Below are 20318 nucleotides of genomic sequence, written 5' to 3'. Positions count from 1 at the left end.
TGCTTGACCAGAAGGGTTCTGGAGGCCGTCATTCCCATCAGCCTCGGAGTCAACCTCATTGAAATCCAGGACAGAGGCTGAAGGATCAGGATCATAGCCTGAATTGGTCTCTTCTTCTCGGGGGAAAAGGCACAAAACTGAACCATATCCAGAAGGGTTCAGATGAAGGCAAGCATCTGAGAAAGAGCCAGGTGTGACTTCAGCATGTTGACAGTGAAACTCAAAGATTACAGCAGGTTTGCCATAGTCTGGAAGTAAATGATGACTGCCTGTAGTAAGCCAGCCTTCAACAGCCATTCATCAAGTTAGGGGAAGACTGTGAACCCTGACCTCTGAAGATGTGCTGCTACCACCACCATCACTTTCATGAACACCCGAGGTGCATAAGGAGTCTAAATGCGGCACAGCAAACTGAAAATGCTTGTCCCCAAGTGAATACAGGAAGCGCCAATGGACCTACAGGACTGGTATATATGGATAGAGGTGTCCTGCAAATATAATGCCATCATCCAGTCTCCAGGGTCGAGAGCAGACAAGACCTGGGCACGGGTCAGCATCTTTAATGTGTCATTCCATAGGACAGAAAGGAGAGGAGGTTTGGAAGAAAGAGCCTGGAGCTCACTCACTCTCCTGGCAGAGGTGATGGCAACCAGGAAAGCAGTCTTCAAAGTAAGAAGGCGAAGAGGACAGTTATGAAGTGGCTCAAAGGGAGCGCACATCAGAAAGGTAAGAACAAGGTTCAAGTCCCACTGAGGCATCACGAATGGAACAGGGGGGAACATGTGGGTGATGTCCTTCAAAAACCGATTTACAATTGGGGACTTGAACAAAGATGGCTGATCAGGTAGCCGTAAAAAGGCTGAAAGGGCAGAAAGGTAGCCCTTGAGAGTGCCCAGAGCAGAGCCCTGCTGGGCAAGAGAAAGAAGGAACAGGAGAACCTCAGAAAGAGGGGCAGAGAGAGGATCCACAGCCTTTACTGTGCACCATGCCACAAATCTGTTCCACCTGCAGGCGAATACCGACTTCGTGGAGGGACGCCTGGCTGCCAGAATCACAGTACAGACTTCAGGAGGCAAGTCAAATGGCCTCAACTGCCGCCGCTCAATCTCCAAGCATGTAGGTGGAGACTGGACAGGTTCGGGTGGAGTTCCCTGCTGCTGCGACAGAAGGTCCTCCTGAAGTGGCAGACGAACCGGGGGACCGACAAACATATTGAGTTGCTCAAGGATACCAGTACCTTCGTGCCCAATCCGGAGCCACAAGGATAACTTGGGCCCGGTCGCGCTTGATCTTCTTCAGCACTCTGGGCAGAAGTGGTATAGGTGGAAAGGCGTACAACAGACCGCAACTCCACTCGCAACGAAAAGCGTCTCTGAGCGAGTGCCACCGTGGAAAATCCAACGCGCAGAACTGATGACAATGCGCGTTCTCTTCTGTGGCGAATAGATCTAACCAAGGCTCTCCCCATTGCAGAAAGAGGCCTTGCGCCACATCCAAGTTCAGACGCCATTCGTGATCCATCAGGCACCGCCGGCTGAGTTTGTCCGCCCTGGCGTTCAGAGAACCTGCCAGGTGTTGAACCACCAGGGTCACTCCCTGATTTCCCAGCCACTGCCAGAGGCGCAGAGCCTCCTGGCAGAGGGTCCACAACCCCACTCCGCCCTGTTTGTTGGAGTACCACATGGCGGTCGTGTTGTCCGTGAACACCTGCACTACGCTCCCCCGGACAGAGGGGAGGAATGCCATCAGTGGTAGACAAATCGCCCTCAGCTTCAGAAGGTTGATTTGGAGTCAGGACTCCGCCGGAGAAGCCGCAGCATCAACCTGACCGAGACCCGGGATAAAGGTTGAAAGATTGGAATCAGAGCCTGAATATCCCAAACCCGCTGTTCGGGAGGAAAAACCCGAAACTGCGCCGAGTCGAGAACTGCTCCGATGAAGAGGAGCTTCTGAGAGGGGCACAGGTGTGACTTCTGCACATTGATGGAAAACCCCAACTGGTGCAGGAGGTCTGCCGTTGTCTGGAGGTGGCTGATGACTGTCTAGGGCGAGCCCGCCTTCAACAACCAGTCGTCGAGGTAGGGGAAGACTGAAACCTCTAACCTGCGCAGATGAGCTGCGACCACCTCCATCACCTTCGTGAACACCCGTGGGGTGCTGGTAAGGCCGAAGGGGAGCACGGGAAACTGAAAGTGCTCGTGGCCTACGTTGAACCGCAGGTAGCGCCGGTAGGCCGGCAGAACGGGAATGTGGAATTAAGCGTTCTGCAAGTCCAACGCTACCATCCAGTCTCCTGGGTCCAGGGCAGCTAAGACCTGAGCCGGTGTCAGCATCTTGAACTTCTCTTTCCGGAGGAAGCCGTTGACATTCCATAGGTCCAAGATAGGGCATCGGCCCCCTTTGCCCTTCTTGGGTACCAGAAAGTAGTGGGAGTAACAACCACACCCTACTTCCGGCCCAGGAAGCGCTTGATGGCCCCCTTGGCCAAGAGGGCCGTAACTTCCTCTTGCAGAATTTGCAGGTGGTCCCCCGACACGCAGAGGTATTGTGGTGGCATGGCTGGAGGGGTCGTCTCGAAGGGGAGGGAGTAGTCCCTTCGGACGATTTGCAACACCCACCTGTCTGAAGTGATAGTGCGCCAGTGGAAGTGGTGATGGCGAACCCTGCCCCCCACTGGCGTCACATGGGCCTGAAAGCTCGGACTAGGAGGCTTTAGAGGCGGATGCTGGGGGGGAAGGTGTGGACTGGCCTCGCCGTTGTCCCCGACCGCCGCTACGGGGGTTTCCACGTCCGCCACCGCGTTGGATGTTAGTCTGCGGTGTGTGGCTGGCAGCACGTGTGGGAGCGCCCCCTCCTTGGCCAAGAAAGGAGCGAAAGGCACCCGTTTGCTGGCGCGGGGCCGAGAGGCCCATGGACTTGGCCATAGCCCTGGAATCCTTAAAGCGCTCAGGCGCATGGTCTGCCTTGTCGCCGAAAAGGCGACAGCCATCGAGCGGCATGTCCATAAGAGTGTTCTGGACATCGGCCGAAAAGTTGGCGGACCTCAACCAGGCGTGGCGACAAATTGCCACTGTCGTTGCCATCGCTCTGCCCAGTGAGTTGGTGGTATCCAGCCCACACCGGATAGAAAACCGCGCTGCATCTCCACCCTCCGCAAGGGCTTGGGTGAGTTTAGTCTGGACCTCCGCCGGACATTGTGGCAGCACGTCCGCGACCGTGTCCCACAGAGAGTGGGTGTAGCGACCCAAGAGGCACGCAGTGTTGACTGACCGCAGTCCCAAACTCAGGGAGGAGAATACTTTCTTACCGTATTGCTCGTACCGCTTGGATTCCCGATCGGGCGGGGCCGTCGGGAATGTGTTCTGGGAGGTGGAGGCCTGGATGACCAGGCTCTCCAGGATGGGGTGGGTGGACAGGAAGCAAGGGTCGCCCGAAGCTGGGCGGTGGCGTCTGGCCACGTTCCTATCTACAGGCTGACCCATAGCGGGCTTGGACCAAGTGCCCAAAAGAACGTCTGACAAGGCCTCATTAAACGGCAGCAGAGGCTCAGCCGAGCTTGACTGCTGTTTAAGGACCTCAGTGAGGAGGTTAGTCCTCGCGGCTGCGACGGGGAGTTCCAGGCCCAAGGCTTTGGCCGCCTGTGTCAGCACCACACTGTAGGCAGCCCCCTCCTCCGTAGCCACGGTGGGAGGAGAGACAAAACCAGTGTCTGGCGAGGTTTCCAGCCCACTGGCAGTCCCAAGCTCACCTGTCTAGTCCTGCTGAGACTGACACTCCCATGTCAGAGGGTCCTCAGACCCCTCCCAATCCCCCTCGCCACCCATCTCCTGGTATGCAGGTTCAAAGGATGGGGACGGTTCGTGGAAGTAAAAGTCTCCATACGACGTCGAGAGCGGCGCCCAGCGGCGCCGCTCCGGCGCCCGCACTGAATCGAGGGCAGGATCGGGGACGGCGTCGGCGCCGGGGGCGACACCCTAGGGGCCGGCGCCGGTGAGGTCATGAGGTCAACCGGCAACGATCCGGAACCGGATCCAGCGAGGGCCTGCGGCGCCGTGACCAAAGTCGCCGGCGGCGCCGGGGCTGAAGCACCCGATGGCGTTGGAACTGAAGCACCCGACACAATTAGGACCCCCAGCCAGGGCCGCTGGGCCCGAAGGCGCCACCGAACCCGGAGGAGGAGGGAGAGACCGCATGGCCATGAGGTAGCTCTCGATCTCCTCTGGCGATGCGTCATGCCCAAGGACCGGAAGGTATGGGGCAGGTTGCGACGCCCGCGACATAGTCGGAGCCGCGGGTGGTGTCATCCAAACCCCCGGCCTCGTCGCGCGAGCGTCGGGGTGGGTCGGAAGAGCGATGACTCCTTTCCGACCTCTCATGCCTCTTACCTGAGGATCTTGATCCCGAAGATCTATGCTGACTCTCGGAACTACGAGGGCTCCGACCCCGCAACCGGTCCCTCGACCTCCTGTGGGACCAGGACCTTGAACGGCACGGGGCCGACTGCCGGAGCTCAAGCCGCTTGCGGGACCGCTCCCACCTAGCCTTGGACGTCAGGGCCCGGCAGTCGGAGCAGGTTCGGTCTTCGTGGTCGAGGCCTAGACACTGAAGACACCGGCGATGGGGGTCGGTAACCGACATCAATCGGCTGCACTTGGAGCAGGGTTTGAACCCGGGCATCCCTACTGGCACCGTCAGAGTCAATCGACTCGAAAAACAGATCAAACAGATCAAAGTTTTAGTCAAAAAATGACTAAAAGGGTACTACTTCTCCGGATCTGCGCTTAGCTGGCGCGGAAAAAAGAAGAACTGACGTCAGCGCCCGAGGGCGGCGTCTAAGTACCCCGGCAACGTCATCCCGGCGCAAACGACGCCGATGACGGACGCGGAGCCGCAGACGACGCCTACCGACGCGCAGGGGTACTGCTATGCAAAAGTTTCCAGATCCAGTCTGACGCCTGGGGATATTCCAATGTAAGGAATCTAATACTAACCTGTTTCTTTCAGATATGTGGGTCACCACCAGGAAAAGGAAAACTCCTTGGTGGTTCAGCCATTCCCAGAGATGTAGTGCCTCTTGGCAAAGGGTCTACGACCCCACCCGTCCTGTTTATTGGAACACCTTTACCAGCCTCCCCTTGATGGGTGGAAGGAATGCTTTCAACACCATAATGGATTGCGCTCAGCTCTAGAAATTTTGATATGGAGTTGGGACTCTGCCAGAGAGCAAAGGCCTCTGATCTCCACCTCTCTCAGGTGCCCACCCCAACCCAGAAGTGACGCATCGGTCACCACTGGCAGCTCCAGGTGGGGTAGGAAGAGGTGTCTGCTGCAGATTCATTTGCTGTCCAGTACCCAACCCTGTAGATCTTTTGTAGTCAACTCCGAAATCTGAATGTGGTTGGAGAGGTCGCCTTGATGTTGGACCCACTGAAACTGCAAATCTAACTGCAGATCCTGCATATGCCACCTAGTGTGCTTGACCAGAAGGGTTCTGGAGGCCGTCATTCCCATCAGCCTCGGAGTCAACCTCATTGAAATCCAGGACAGAGGCTGAAGGATCAGGATCATAGCCTGAATTGGTCTCTTCTTCTCGGGGGAAAAGGCACAAAACTGAACCATATCCAGAAGGGTTCAGATGAAGGCAAGCATCTGAGAAAGAGCCAGGTGTGACTTCAGCATGTTGACAGTGAAACTCAAAGATTACAGCAGGTTTGCCATAGTCTGGAAGTAAATGATGACTGCCTGTAGTAAGCCAGCCTTCAACAGCCATTCATCAAGTTAGGGGAAGACTGTGAACCCTGACCTCTGAAGATGTGCTGCTACCACCACCATCACTTTCATGAACACCCGAGGTGCATAAGGAGTCTAAATGCGGCACAGCAAACTGAAAATGCTTGTCCCCAAGTGAATACAGGAAGCGCCAATGGACCTACAGGACTGGTATATATGGATAGAGGTGTCCTGCAAATATAATGCCATCATCCAGTCTCCAGGGTCGAGAGCAGACAAGACCTGGGCACGGGTCAGCATCTTTAATGTGTCATTCCATAGGAAGGTGCTAAGGGAGGGGGGGAGATCTAAAATAGTACAAAGGCCTCAGTCCTTCCCCTGCACGACAAAGTAGCGAGAGTAACTGCTCCGACCCACTTCTGGTGCAGGTACCCTCTAAATAGCTTCTTTGGCCAAAAAAGCTTGCGCTTCCTGTCGTAAGACTGACAGTGGTCCTCCGTCAGTTGTTCTGCAGATGGTGGAAGGTGTGGCAGAGTGGCCATGAAGGGTAGGGTTTAACCCCTTTGGACAATTTGCAGGCCCAACCTGTCTGATGTTATGGCCCACCAACACAGTGAAATCATTGCATCCTGCTGCCACCTGGGTGGCTGAGCTCCACTAAGGGCATCCTAAAGATGTTTGGCAGGTGGGTTCAGTGGGCTGACCTCCTGAATCGAGACTGAAGGACCCTGCTTTTAAAAAACTCTGTGAGCAATACGGATGGCCTTAAGCATAACACAATTGTTCACCAGCAGGCAACGTAAATCTCTACAGATGTGGATAACTAAGTGGCAAGCCAGCCAAAACTTTACCTTCCTAGTTTTTGACCCATTGTAAATGAATCCGATATTTTGAAGGTAGGCCCAGGTACAAGGTGCAGTAATAATCCAGTTGAGAGTGAATGATTACCTGGCCAACTAACCAGTGAGCATACACTGGCAGAAAATAGAGAGCTTTGCGAATCACGAGTAAATAGAAAAATCATGCCGCTCAAACTGCTTTGATTTGCTTCTTCAAGTCAATCTTATTGTCAGTGAGAATGACCACATATTTTGCTAAGTGTAGGAGGAGTTTCTAATTCCTTGGAACAACATGGAGGCATGTGCATGATGGACATGGTGAGAAGCTAAGTTTCAGCCCCATTTAACTTCAGGAAATGTATGTGCATCCAATGAGTTACCAAAACAAGACCAGGAAGAAAATTAGCAGCCACACAAGATTTATCACTCACGGAAACTACAATTTGTGCTTCATCCACCTATAACATTAAAGAGAGGTCAACATTTTGGATCAGTTTGGCCAGTGGGGAGAAGTACATAGCAAATAACATACGCCTCAGGGTCAATCCCTGAGACACCCTGTAGGAGAGTAGGGTCTGCAATCCTATGGTCACCCCCGATTTTTGCTTTTTGCTTCACTGGTTTACGACTTTCCCTGGCTGTGGGCCTGCTAATCAGACCCACAGCCTAGCTGTTCTCTCTCTAAATTGACAACCATGTACCTTAGGTGCATTTACCAATTGGTACTGGGCCACCTTATCAGCTCCTGTACAGCATACCTTAGGTATCCAGGGCATAGGTGTACCCAGGGCCTACCAGGGGCTGAAGCATGTATTATGCCACCCCTGGCTGGCCATCTAAACAGACACAACTGACTGCACGACAGCTGAGGCAAGGTGGTGTAATCACCCTTTGCTTTAGATATAGTTCCCTATATCTAAACCTAAAATGGACACATATTTTCCTATCAGTCACTCCTATGGCAGGCCTTAACAATCCTGAAGGCAGAGTGCATGGAATTATGTGAGATGGTGCTCTGGCATGAGCTGAGCCCGTTTGCAGCTTGTGGAACCAAGTCCTAATAGCTGTTCCATGATAACGCTATACCATATACTCTTAAGTGCATTATGAACCTTCGCGGTCAAATGCTAACTTTGGTATAGCATTATCAAAACATGTCGAGTAAGGTGTCATACGAATTGGAATACTACCCCCTCGCCAATTCTGGTGACGGGGTAGCATTCCACACTTCTAGAGGGACATGACATGTATGTAACTGTGAACCCCGGTTAAAGTTAACTCGAGCCTCAGCATCACAAAATGGATGCTGCCACCACAGACACAAGTCTAACCTCCTGCTGCTGGGAGTCCTTCCATTGAGGGAGGCTCGGACAAAGGGTTTCCTGCCTTGGGAGGTGCTAGCACCAACCCAGACAGGATTTTGTGTATTAGGTAGGACAGGGCTGAAAGGAATGAGACATGCCTGGGGCACACAAGGTGTCCCTGTGCATGCTCCGGTCTAAACCAGTTCCTGGGGCACTCCAGTCCCAGAGCTGGCGCAAGACCGGACAAAGGATAGGGGGTGTAACCACCCCCTTCCTGGTCCCACCCAGGGGAGGGACCTAGTCGTAGTGCAGCCCCCTTTAGCTGAATAAAGGTAGGAGCTGGTCCCATTCCCAGTTAGATTAATCTTGACAAATTCCACAAAGAACTCTTGACCTTCGACCTCCTGAACATCAGAAGACTGAAGAATCTCCCCTATGGTCAGGGAGTGACCATCCTGCTTCGCAGGCACCATCAAGCTCCTGTGCGGTTTGCTGCAAGTCCTTCTTTCCTGGAACCCGACGACCCCGCTCGACGAGACCCGGACCTCCAGACTCCTCTGACCTCTACCCACATCCACAGCACAGCTGAGACCCGTGGGTGCGACGAGCAACTTGGAGACGGCCATCTTGAAGAAACCTGCACAGCGCTTCCAGCACGACCGCCGAGGGATCCTCGAGTGAGTGCACTGGGGTCTGAGAAGCCCCACACCGACGCAGCTCCTGCACCAAAGACCAGCCCCCCAGCATCCCCGAGATCTGCATGGGGCCCTTTTGCTTGGTTGCAGCTTGTCCTGTTGTCTGGTCACTTGCCGGCTGGCTAGTGACCTCTGAGACGACGACCCGAAGAATTCAACACTGCTGGTCAGGCCCCCCAGACTGGCCCTTGCTTCCCTGTGAACGAGAAGGACCCCGGACCCTCCTGGTCCGCACCAGACGCCATCTTTGTTCCACCGCGTGGCTTGCATTTGCCAAGGCCTGTTGACCAGATCGACGATCCAACACCGCCAACAGCAGCAGACTACGTGGGACAGCTCGTGCCTCCAGCCTGGTCATAGAGAACAGCTCCTGGTCCGCACAGCTACAGAGAGAAGTGTCCCGTCCTCCACCTGACTGTGGCGACAGCATCTGGTTCCCTCCTGGTTCCAGCACCGTCACTGGCTAGTGAACGAGACTCTGTCCCATTCCCCTTCAGGACTTCTTCTTCCTAGTTCCATCCTTGGAACCATCGGACTCCTCCATCTGGCTGCCTGCCAGCAACTCCTTGTTTCAAGCATCACCGGGATCAACGCAGCAAACCCAACACCACTTCAGCCCTATGCACCCGCAGCCTGTGGGTTAGGTAACTAAAGCTTCTAGGTGCTGAAGTCAGTGTTCACTATCCTAGTGTTCAGGTCCACTGTTGTTTTCCCCCCATCCAGCCGGGTTTGTCCGGAATCCGTAACTTTGTAAACTGTAGCATCCATAGACGTTGGTACGCATCCCGCGTGAGAGTTTCCACTCTGCACGTGAGTCCCGTGGGCCTCCTGCTCCTTACTTACCTAGTCAGTAGCGTAGTCCTAACGATCCTCCAGCCTCTGGATCTTCTTACAGTACTTTCTTTCCTCGCATTCCATTGTTCTTAGTATATGGTTTGTCGTGCCCCTAGGGCACCATTGTAAATCGTGCAACTTGAGTGTATTTTTCCGAAGAGTTTGTCATGTGCTTAGCCCTCTGACCTCATAAAGAGTTCAGAGGTGTATGTTAGTTAATAAATACTTGTTTATTTTCATAACTACCTGTGTGGTGTCCTTTCACTTGGTATTCAAGGGGTTATATGTGGTAAAACAGCTGGCTTCAAATGCCAATAGAGTTTAGCCTAAGACTGCTTTGTCCATGCTACCATTAGGATAGCTGGTCTATAAGGTTGACTTACAACCAATCACCATAAGGGTTGTTTGGACTGATACAAGGTGATCACTAGAACTAGTGAGCATCATGTATCAGACCAACTTCTCACACACCCCACACTACTCCACTCTACAGTTTATCACCCTATTTTCTGTAAAAATGAGATAAAGATGGACAGTTTCAGTCCTGTTGGATAGAAAAGAGGATATCTCAGTGCTACATGTCCAAGTAAGTACATATGTAAAACACAGTGCATGTGAGAGTTGGCATATATAAATGACTATACATGAGAGCCAGTGAATGTGCGAGTGGCTGTATGGATCATTGTGTACTTGTATCAGTGATTGTATAAGAGAGTAAGTATGTGTTAGTATATGTTTGAATAAGTAAGGTGTTGTGTGTATAACTGTATAGTTGAGGAAATGGAAGTGTGATTGATTATTTGCATGACTGACTAGGTGTGTGAGTAACTCCATGGATGAGTGGCAGTGGGTGAGTGTCTGTATAGGTGTATGAGTGAATATGATAGTGTTGTATTGATGAGTGACTGTATGTATGAGTGATTCTATGGGTGAATGAGTGAATGTGTGTGTAGACCTAGGAATCAGTGAGTGCAAATGTAGTAACTGGTATGTCATTGGTTTCAAGAATGGTAGTCTGTATTTAACACTGGGTGTATCAAAGGTTATATTAGAGTGTGAGGAGGTGCATCGTATTATCACATGAATGATATCATCAGTGATGTGATCAGTGATGTCAAATGAGATGTCATAAGTGATGTCATCAGTGATGTCATTTGACAATCCCTCGGCCAATTCCAACTACATCACCCCCTCTCAAGCCCTCTGCGACTCCCTAGCCTCATTCTTCCACAACAAGATTGCAGACATCCACAACAGCTTCGACAACCAACCCGGAAACCAACCCACCCAACCATACGCTTAACATTCTCCCCCCGCGAACACCCTTAACGACTGGAACCCAATCTCCACTGAAGACACCATCCGCCTGATGAACTCCATCCACTCAGGATCCCCCACAGACCCATGTCCTCACCACATCTTCAACAAAGCGGACTCCGTCATAGCACCGCACCTCCGAGACATCATCAACTGCTCCTTCAACTCCGCCACCTTCCCGGAAAACTGGAAACACGCTGAACTCACCGCCCTTCTGAAAAAAACCCACAGCAGACCCCACCGAACTCAAAAACTACCGCCCTATCTCGCTCCTTCCATTCCCGGCCAAAGTAATCGAGAAAGCTGTCAACAACCAGCTCGCCGCTTTCCTCGAAGCCAACAAATCCCTCGACTCCTCACAATCTGGCTTCCGAGCAAAACACAGCACTGAAACCGCCCTCATCGCAGCAACAGACGACATTCGAACTCTACTGGACAATGGAGACACAGTCGCCCTCATCCTCCTCGACCTCTCTGCAGCATTCGACACAGTCTGCCACAGCACCCTCTTACAACGCCTCAGTACCATCGGAATACAAGGATAAGCACTTGAATGGATCACCTCGTTCCTCACCGGAAGAACCCAGAGAGTCCGCCTTCCACCATTCAAGTCCGAGGCCACTGAAGTCATCTGTGGCGTACCACAAGGATCCTCACTCAGCCCCACCCTCTTCAACGTATACAGGAGCCCCCTCGCGGCCATCGCCCGCCAACACAACCTCAACATCATCTCTTACGCGGATGACACTCAACTCATCCTTTCTCTCACCAAGGACCCCAGCACCGCCAAAACTAACCTACACGAAGGAATGAAAGAAGTTGCTGAATGGATGAAACACAGCCGTCTGAAACTGAACTCAGATAAAACTGAAGTCCTCATCCTAGGTACATCCCCCTCTGCATGGGACGACTCTTGGTGGCCGGAAGCCCTTGGAAAAGCACCCATCCCGACAGACCACGCACAGAACCTAGGCGTTATCCTGGATTCCTCACTTTCAATGAACAGACAAGTCAGCGCCGTATCCTCATCCTGCTTCAACATTCTTCGCATGCTCCAAAAAAACATTTCGCTGGATCCCCACCGAAACCAGGAAAACAGTCACCCATGCTCTGGTCACGAGCCGACTGGACTACGGAAACACCCTCTACGCAGGTACTACCGCTAAACTCCAGAAGAAACTCCAGCGAATCCAAAACGCCTCAGCCAGAATCATATTAAACATCCCGCGCAACGAACACATCTCTGATCACCTGAAAGACCTCCACTGGCTACCCGTCAATAAGAGAATCACTTTCCGACTGCTAACCCACGCACACAAATCACTCTACGACATCGGACCAGAATGCCTCAACTCACGACTGTCCTTCTACACCCCCTCCCGCCAACTACGTTCTTCCAGCCAAGCCCTCGCCACTGTACCTCGCATCAACAAGACCACCATGGGAGGCAGATCCTTCTCATACCTGGCTGCTAAAACATGGAACTCACTCCCCGCTTACCTTCCCCTTACCCAGAACCACCTAGCATTCAGAAAGCAACTTAAAACGTGGATATTTGACAAGTAATTCTCCTCCCCTTCCTAAGCGCCTTGAGACCCTCTGGGTATGTAGTGCGCTATATAAATTCTCTGACTTGACTTGACTTGACCATGTCATGAATGATGTAATATGTGACATCATCAGCAGTGGATTACGGGTTCGCGAAATATAGTTAGTACAACTAACTATATAGGAGCAATTTCAATGGTTTTTTAAATGTTAATTCCTAACTATATAAGGCCTGAAACCTATGGTTTTTTAAGTGAATTTGCAAGGTTTTTAAAATGATAATTCCTAACTATATAAGGCCTGAAAGCTATGGTTTTTTAAGTGAATTTGCAAGGTTTTTTAAATGCTAATTCTTAACTATATAAGGCTTGAAACCTATGTTTTTTTCAGTGAATTTGCAAGGTTTTTTAAATGCTAATTCCTAACTATATCAGGCGTGAAACCCATATTTTTTTTCAATAAATTTCAAAGGTTTTGTAAATGCTAATTATCACCTTGGCTGCTAGGCGTTTTCCCCCTCCTGTGCTGAAAATTGCCATTTTGCTGGTGTCATGACGAGCTCAGCTCGTCATCAGCACAGCTCAACTGTGCATCATGACGAGCTGAGCTCGTCATGAGCATCGAAAGGGTTAAATTAGCGGATTACGTTTATATATATTATTATCCTTCTGGGACCACCTGAGCAGCCATCTTGTTTCTCAGGAAAAGTGAGGCACAAGAGAGCACAAAACAAGAGTGGGAAACGGGAAAAGGGGGCAGGGTTGAGACCCCCTGACCCCTTAGCCCTTCTCAGGGGGTCCCAGAAGGACCACCAAGTGCAAATTTCTTTGAATTTTTTTTTAAAATCGCGAGGTACGCGCACGGTACGCGTATCGTACGAGTACGGTGCGCGTTCCCCGCAATTTTTTTTTTGCCCTTGGGGGTCGCTCACGCAAGGGTACGCGCGCGTACGGTACGCGTACCGTACACGTATGGTGCGCATACGGTGAGCGCATACAGATATATAATTTGCTCAAATTCAATTTTCTCAACAACTACTGGAGGGATTTTCACCAAATATAGAAAAGGCACTACTGCATACCTGTCCCTACCATTTTGCCAAGTTTGGTGTAATTCTGTTCAGCCGTTCGGGCGGGAGCCGTGTCTAAAGGTCCCATAGAAAATGCCATTTGAAAAATTTCAAAATCTATTTTCTCAAGAACTACTGGAGGGATTTTCACCAAACATACAAAAGGCACTGCTGCATACCAGTCCCTACCATTTTGCCAAGTTTGATGTAATTCCATTCAGCCGTTCGAGCTGTAGCCTTGTCAGAATGTCCCTATGAAAATTAACATGGGGAAAACACGTTTTGGGACCCCCCTTTTTTCTCTGCCCCCGCTTGACGAATCCCCCCGAAACTTTCAGGTAAGGAGCGGAGCGTAGCGAGGCAAATTTAACGAAAATTACAGGCAGATCCCTCAATCGGCGCCAAAGTTATTCCCAATAGAATGTTCGGAATTTCCTATGGTAACTAGGTCCTAACTATTTATACCTACTGGCGACCGCCAGTAGGTAATATATATATATATATATATATATATATAGATAGAGAGAGAGAGAGAGAGAGGGGAGTGGTACGGGGTTGGTATGCGTAGATAAGAGGAGGTATTAAGAAGGTAGTAGATGAGCTAAACAAAAGGGGCAGATTAAAAAAGACTTTTTGATAGCTATTTATGGTGTTCATATTTAATATAATTAATTATTAACAGAGCAGCAGTATATAATGCTTGATTAGTACTTTAAAAATGTGGTTAACATATGAGGGCACTCAAAGTGTGGATGCAGCATTCTCATTTTCTATGGTAGTTATTCTGAATGGAAGGCATTTTACTTATTGTGATTTTGTGCAGCACTCTTTTTGAAACAAAAAAGATTTTAAAACTAAGATCAAAATATAATTTGCATTTTCCATATACACAGAAAATACCAATATTAGATTGCAGAAAGAGATTTAAACAAATGCACAATTCAAAGCTGCAAATTCGGTCCAACGCGTTTTGAACCCTGAACCCTGTACCGAGAAATGCCATGTGACTGTTTTAGGTGTCCAGCCAGTGTACAGTAGACCCTCCCCCCCGCACACTGAGCTTTCCTATCCCTCTCTTCTCTTCCCTCTGACTGCTCAATCCTTTCCATCTTTCCTTTTCCTTCTAAGAGCTAACCATACCGCAACAAGAAATGTTTATGATTGTATACAATGTATAAAACCCCAATAAAAATATCTTAAAAAAAAAAAAAGAGAGAAAAGAGAGATATGGCCCTGGCAAGCTCTAAATTGCGACTGCACCATCTAAACAGCTTGTGTAGGCTCTTAAAGGGGTTAACACTTTCGAGATGTTGATTTATTGTTAATTGTACAAAAATAAAGACTTAAAGGGCAACAAAAAGCACAGGTGAATTTGTGCTCACCTGATGTAAATTGATAGTCCTCATCAGCGGGATCCTCACCATCATCTACTTCAATGGATGGAAAACTCGTTGGTCTGGTATAAGGAGGTGGGAGCTTCATAGGTGGCGGTGCGCCTCCCACAACCGGACTCATCCGCTGGAAGTCAAGGCAAAGACAAAAAGACTCAGTTAGTGCCACAAAATAAAGAGCATCACAGAATTTTTGGGATAACTCACCACCTTCTACTCAGCCAGATAGGCAGTTTTGTAGCTGACATTTTCACTAATGGCGAATCTTTAGATACAACATACTACACACAGATTGTGACTACCTGATGCACTTCGGTAACGATATATCTGTAAGAAACAGTAGTTAGTGTTAGATTCCTAACCTTAGAATATCCCCAGGTGTCAGACTGGATCCGGAAAGTTTTAAGTAACAATAACCCTGCGATTCGGTAGGCGTCTTCTACGGCTCCGCAACCGTCGTTGGCGCTGGGATGGTGTCGCCGGAGTAGTTAGACGCCGCCCTCGCGCGCTGGCGTCAGTTCTTATACACAGCTTTTCCGCGCCAGAAACGCAGAGCCATGATAAAAACCAACACTGGTGCCATGAAACTAGGGCTCTCAAAGGGATGACCTTAACCCTAGATATCAGTTCGCAGAACGGGGAGGATGGGTGGGTCGGTAAGGAATCTAACACTAACTACTGTTTCTTACAGATATATTGTTACCGAAGGTAAGTAACTTGTGCATCTGAAAGAAACAGGTTAGTGTTAGATTTCTTACCTTAGAATAGATATCCCAGCAATACCAACCCCGGTGGTGGGTCTGCGAACCAATGATCACACCAGAAAGTCCTGGAGAACGGAACGGTCGAAAAAGCCATCTCTCCGGACTTGGCTGTCCAGGCAGTAGTGTCTAGCAAATGTGTGCAGCGAGGCCCACGTAGCTGCCTTACAGATGTCCTGCAAGGGAAATCCCCGACCCAGGGCAGTAGTAGCCGCCGTGGCCCGAGTGGAATGGGCACGAAGCCCCACAGACCGCTCTTTTTAGCCAGTGATTAACAAGCCTTGATGCACAAGACGACCCATCGAGAAATGGTAAGTTTTTGCACCGCCCGTCCCTTCTTAGCGCCCACGTAACCAACAAAGAGTTCGTCATCCACCCAGAACTGGCGTGTGCGGTCCAGATAGTACAAGAGCGCACATTTTGGGTCCAGAGGGTGGAGCCTCTCTTCCTCTTTCGAGAGATGCGGAGGCGGAAAGAAGGTGGGCAAGGTGATAGACTGCCCAATGTGGAAGGCCGTGACTACCTTGGGCAGAAAGGAGGGACGCATTCTCAAAACAACTTTGTCGGATGGACAGAAAGGAAAGGAAGTTGAGAAGATAAAGCCTGGAGCTCACTCACTATCCTGGCAGAGGTGATGGCAACCAGGAATGCAGTCTTTAGTATGAGAAGACGAAGAGGGCAATTATGAAGGGGCTCGAAAGGATTGCACATCAAATAAGTAAGAACAAGGTTCAAGTCCCACTGAGGCATCACGAAAGGAACAGGAGGAAACATGTGAGTGATGCCCTTCAAGAATCTATTTACAACATGCGACTTGAAAACAGAAGGCTGATCAGGTAGCCTTAAGAAGGCTGAAATGGCAGAGAGGTAGCCCTTGACAGTGCCCAGAGCAGAGCTCTGCTGGGCAAGAGAAAGAAGAAAGAGGAGAACCTCTGAAAGGGGCGCAGTAAGGGGATCCACAGCCTTTGCTGTGCACCATGCCACAAATTTATTCCACCTGCAGGCGTATACCGATTTTGTGGAGGGACGTCTTGCTGCCAGAATCACATCACAGACTTCAGGAGGCAAGTTAAATAACCTCAACTGCCGCTGCTCAATCTCCACGCACGTAGGTGGAGGCTGGACAGGTTCGGGTGGATGATCGTCCCCTGCTGCTGCGACAGAAAGTCCTCCTGAAGAGGCAGACGAATCGGGGGATCGACTGACATGCGGAGTAGTTCGGGATACCAGTATCTTCGTGACCAGTCAGGAGCCACAAGGATGACTTAGGCCCGATCGCGCCTGATCTTCTTCAGCACTCTGGGCAGAAGTGGTATAGGCGGAAAGGAGTACGCCAGACCGCATCTCCACTCGCGACGAAAAGTGTCTCTGAGCGAGTGCCACCTTGGAAAACTCCAACGCGCAGAACTGATGACATTGCACGTTCTCTTCTGTGGCGAATAGATCAAACCAAGGCTCTCCCCACTGCTGAAAGAGACCTTGCGCCATGTCCGAGTTCAGACGCCATTCGTGATCCATCATGCACACCCCACCCTGTTTGTTGCAGTACCACATGGCGGTGGTGTTGTCCATGAACAACTGCACTACACTTCTCCGGACAGAGGGGAGGAATGCTTTCAGTACAAGTCGGATCGCCCGCAGCTCCAGAAGGTTGATGTGGAGCCGGGACTCCGCCGGAGACCAGTGGCCTCTGATCTCCGCCTCTCCCATGGGGTAGGGAGAGGCATCGGCCGCTGACCCAATTGCGGTCCGTGAGCCACCACTGCAACTGTCTTGCAGTGCCCTCTGAGATCAAGACGTGATCGGACAAGTTGCCCTGATGCTGGGCCCACTGAAACTTCAGGTCCCACTGCAGAGCCTGCATCCGCCACCGGGCGTGATGCACCAGAAGGATGCAGTAGGCCATCAGCCCCAGAAGCCGCAGCGTCAACATGACAGAGATTCAAGATAAAGGCTGAAAGATCGGAATCAGAGCCTGAATAACCCAAACCCGCTATTCATGAGGATAAACCCGAAACTGCGCCGAGTCTAGAACCGCTTCGATGAAGAGGAGCTTCTGAGAGGGACACAGATGCCCCTTCAGCACATTGATGGAGAACCCCAGCAAGTGCAAGAGGTTGGCCGTAGTCTGGAGGTGGCTGACCACTGTCTGGGGCTAGCCCGCCTTCAACAACCAGTCGTCGAGATAGGGGAAGACTGACACCCCTAATCTGCGCATTTGAGCTGCGACCACCGCCAACACTTTCGTGAACACCCGAGGGGCGCTGGTAAGGCCGAAGGGGAGCGCGGTAAACTGAAAATGTTTGTGGCCTACCGTGAACCGCAGGTAAAGCCGGTGGGCCAGCAGGACAGGGATGTGAAAATATGCATCCTGCAAGTCCAAAGCTACCATCCAGTCTCCCGGGTCTGGGGCAGCTAAGACCTGAGCCAGAGTCAGCATCTTGAACTTCTTCCGGAGGAAGCCGTTGACGTTCCGCAGGTCCAAGATAGGGCGTAGGCCCCCTTTGCCCTTCTTGGGAACCAGAAAGTAGTGGGAGTAACAACCACACCCTACTTCTGGCCCAGGAACGCGCTTGATGGCCCCCTTGGCCAAGAGGGCCGTAACTTCCTCTTGCAGAAGTTTCAAGTGAACCCCCGACATGCGGTGGTACTGCGGTAAATGTAAATGTAGTATACTTGTAAAGCGCACAGCTGCCCCAGCAACGGGGCGTCCCGGCGCTGTATAACGCTGTGGAACCCTTCCTGGCTCTCCCTGTGAGATTCCCCTCCAGGGAACCCCCAAGGTGAAGCCAGGCATCCCAGTGTTGTAGGGGCCGTTGTGGAGATTAAGCAAGCTATTGCCCAGAGTTGCAGGGTGGGACCCATGATTAGAGTAGGCGCCGAGGCGAGAATTATCGAGTCCGCGGACATTGAGCCCAAGACCCTGCCGCGTCGGGACTTGAACCCTGGTCCCAGGCCTGATCTCTGCTTCAGAGTCTGCCGCTCTAACCAGTGAGCCACACTTCTCCACCGGTGGCATGGCTGGAGGGGTCGCCTCAAAGGGGAGGTAGTATCGCCTTCGGACGATTTGCAGCACCCACCTGTTCTTAGTGATGGTGCGCCATGGAGGGGTGTGATTGAGGTACCTGTACGACACGGCCGGGCTTCGCTCCGCTGCAACGCGCAGCACCAACAGCAAAGGGCCGGGCCTTGCTCCGCCTGCATCCCGGCCGGGCTTGGCTCCGCCGGGCCCCTCCCACCACCAGTGACGCAGCAACAGCGCCAGGAGGCGCATAAAGGCAGCACCAGTTCCAGGGCTTGTGGGGGTGATTGAGGTACCTGTACGACACGGCCGGGCTTTGCTCCGCCGCAACGCGCAGCACCAACAGCAAAGGGCCGGGCCTTGCTCCGCCTGCATCCCGGCCGGGCTTGGCTCCGCCGGGCCCCTCCCACCACCAGGGACGCAGCAACAGCGCCAGGAGGCGCATAAAGGCAGCGCCAGTTTCGAGGCTTGCGGGGGTGATTGAGGTACCTGTACGACACGGCCGGGCTTCACATGTGAGTGATGCCCTTCAAGAATCTATTTACAACAGGCGACTTGAAAACAGAAGGCTGATCAGGTAGCCTTAAGAAGGCTGAAATGGCAGAGAGGTAGCCCTTGACAGTGCCCAGAGCAGAGCTCTGCTGGGCAAGAGAGAGAAGAAAGAGGAGAACCTCTGAAAGGGGCGCAGTAAGGGGATCCACAGCCTTTGCTGTGCACCATACCACAAATTTATTCCACCTGCAGGCGTATACCGATTTTGTGGAGGGACGTCTTGCTGCCAGAATCACATCACAGACTTCAGGAGGCAAGTTAAATAACCTCAACTGCCGCTGCTCAATCTCCACGCATGGAGGTGGAGGCTGGACAGGTTCGGGTGGATGATCGTCCCCTGCTGCTGCGACAGAAAGTCCTCCTGAAGAGGCAGACGAATCGGGGGATCGACTGACATGCGGAGTAGTTCGGGATACCAGTATCTTCGTGCCCAGTCAGGAGCCACAAGGATGACTTAGGCCCGATCGCGCCTGATCTTCTTCAGCACTCTGGGCAGAAGTGGTATAGGCGGAAAGGAGTACGCCAGACCACATCTCCACTCGCGACGAAAAGCGTCTCCGAGCGAGTGCTGCCTTAGAAATTCCAACGCGCAGAACTGATGACATTGCACGTTCTCTTCTGTGGCGAATAGATCTAACCAAGGCTCTCCCCACTGCTGAAAGAGACCTTGCGCCATGTCCGAGTTCAGACGCCATTCGTGATCCATCATGCACACCCCACCCTGTTTGTTGCAGTACCACATGGCGGTGGTGTTGTCCATGAACAACTGCACTACACTTCTCCGGACAGAGGGGAGGAATGCTTCCAGTGCAAGTCGGATCGCCCGCAGCTCCAGAAGGTTGATGTGGAGCCGGGACTCCGCCGGAGACCAGTGGCCTCTGATCTCCACCTCTCCCATGGGGTAGGGAGAGGCATCGGCCGCTGACCCAATCGCGGTCCGTGAGCCACCACTGCAACTGTCTTGCAGTGCCCTCTGAGATCAAGACGTGATCGGACAAGTTGCCCCGATGCTGGGCCCACTGAAACTTCAGGTCCCACTGCAGAGCCTGCATCCGCCACCGGGCGTGATGCACCAGAAGGATGCAGGAGGCCATCAGCCCCAGAAGCCGCAGCGTCAACCTGACAGAGATTCGAGATAAAGGCTGAAAGATCGGAATCAGAGCCTGAATAACCCAAACCCGCTATTCATGAGGATAAACCCGAAACTGCGCCGAGTCTAGAACCGCTTCGATGAAGAGGAGCTTTTGAGAGGGACA

At 51.8% G+C, this 20318-nt stretch overlaps 1 protein-coding gene across 6 annotated transcripts in view; it reads right to left on the bottom strand.

Annotated features, from left to right (window-relative positions):
* Positions 1 to 20318, bottom strand: part of PATJ (PATJ crumbs cell polarity complex component) — a 1366227-nt gene that overhangs the window by 641249 nt on the left and 704660 nt on the right. For all 6 annotated transcript variants that reach the window (XM_086953328.1, XM_086953320.1, XM_086953345.1 and 3 more), the window contains one exon: positions 14719 to 14854. In XM_086953328.1, the coding sequence (XP_086809454.1) occupies positions 14719 to 14854 (136 nt within the window). The remainder of the gene's footprint in view (positions 1 to 14718; positions 14855 to 20318) is intronic.

The sequence above is a fragment of the Lissotriton vulgaris genome, chromosome 1_1, assembly GCF_964263255.1.
Source record: "Lissotriton vulgaris chromosome 1_1, aLisVul1.2, whole genome shotgun sequence".
In the NCBI taxonomy this organism is placed as follows: Eukaryota; Metazoa; Chordata; class Amphibia; order Caudata; family Salamandridae; genus Lissotriton; species Lissotriton vulgaris.
The sequence above is the reverse complement of the archived record's forward strand: the minus strand, read 5'-3'. Positions and strand labels throughout refer to the sequence as shown.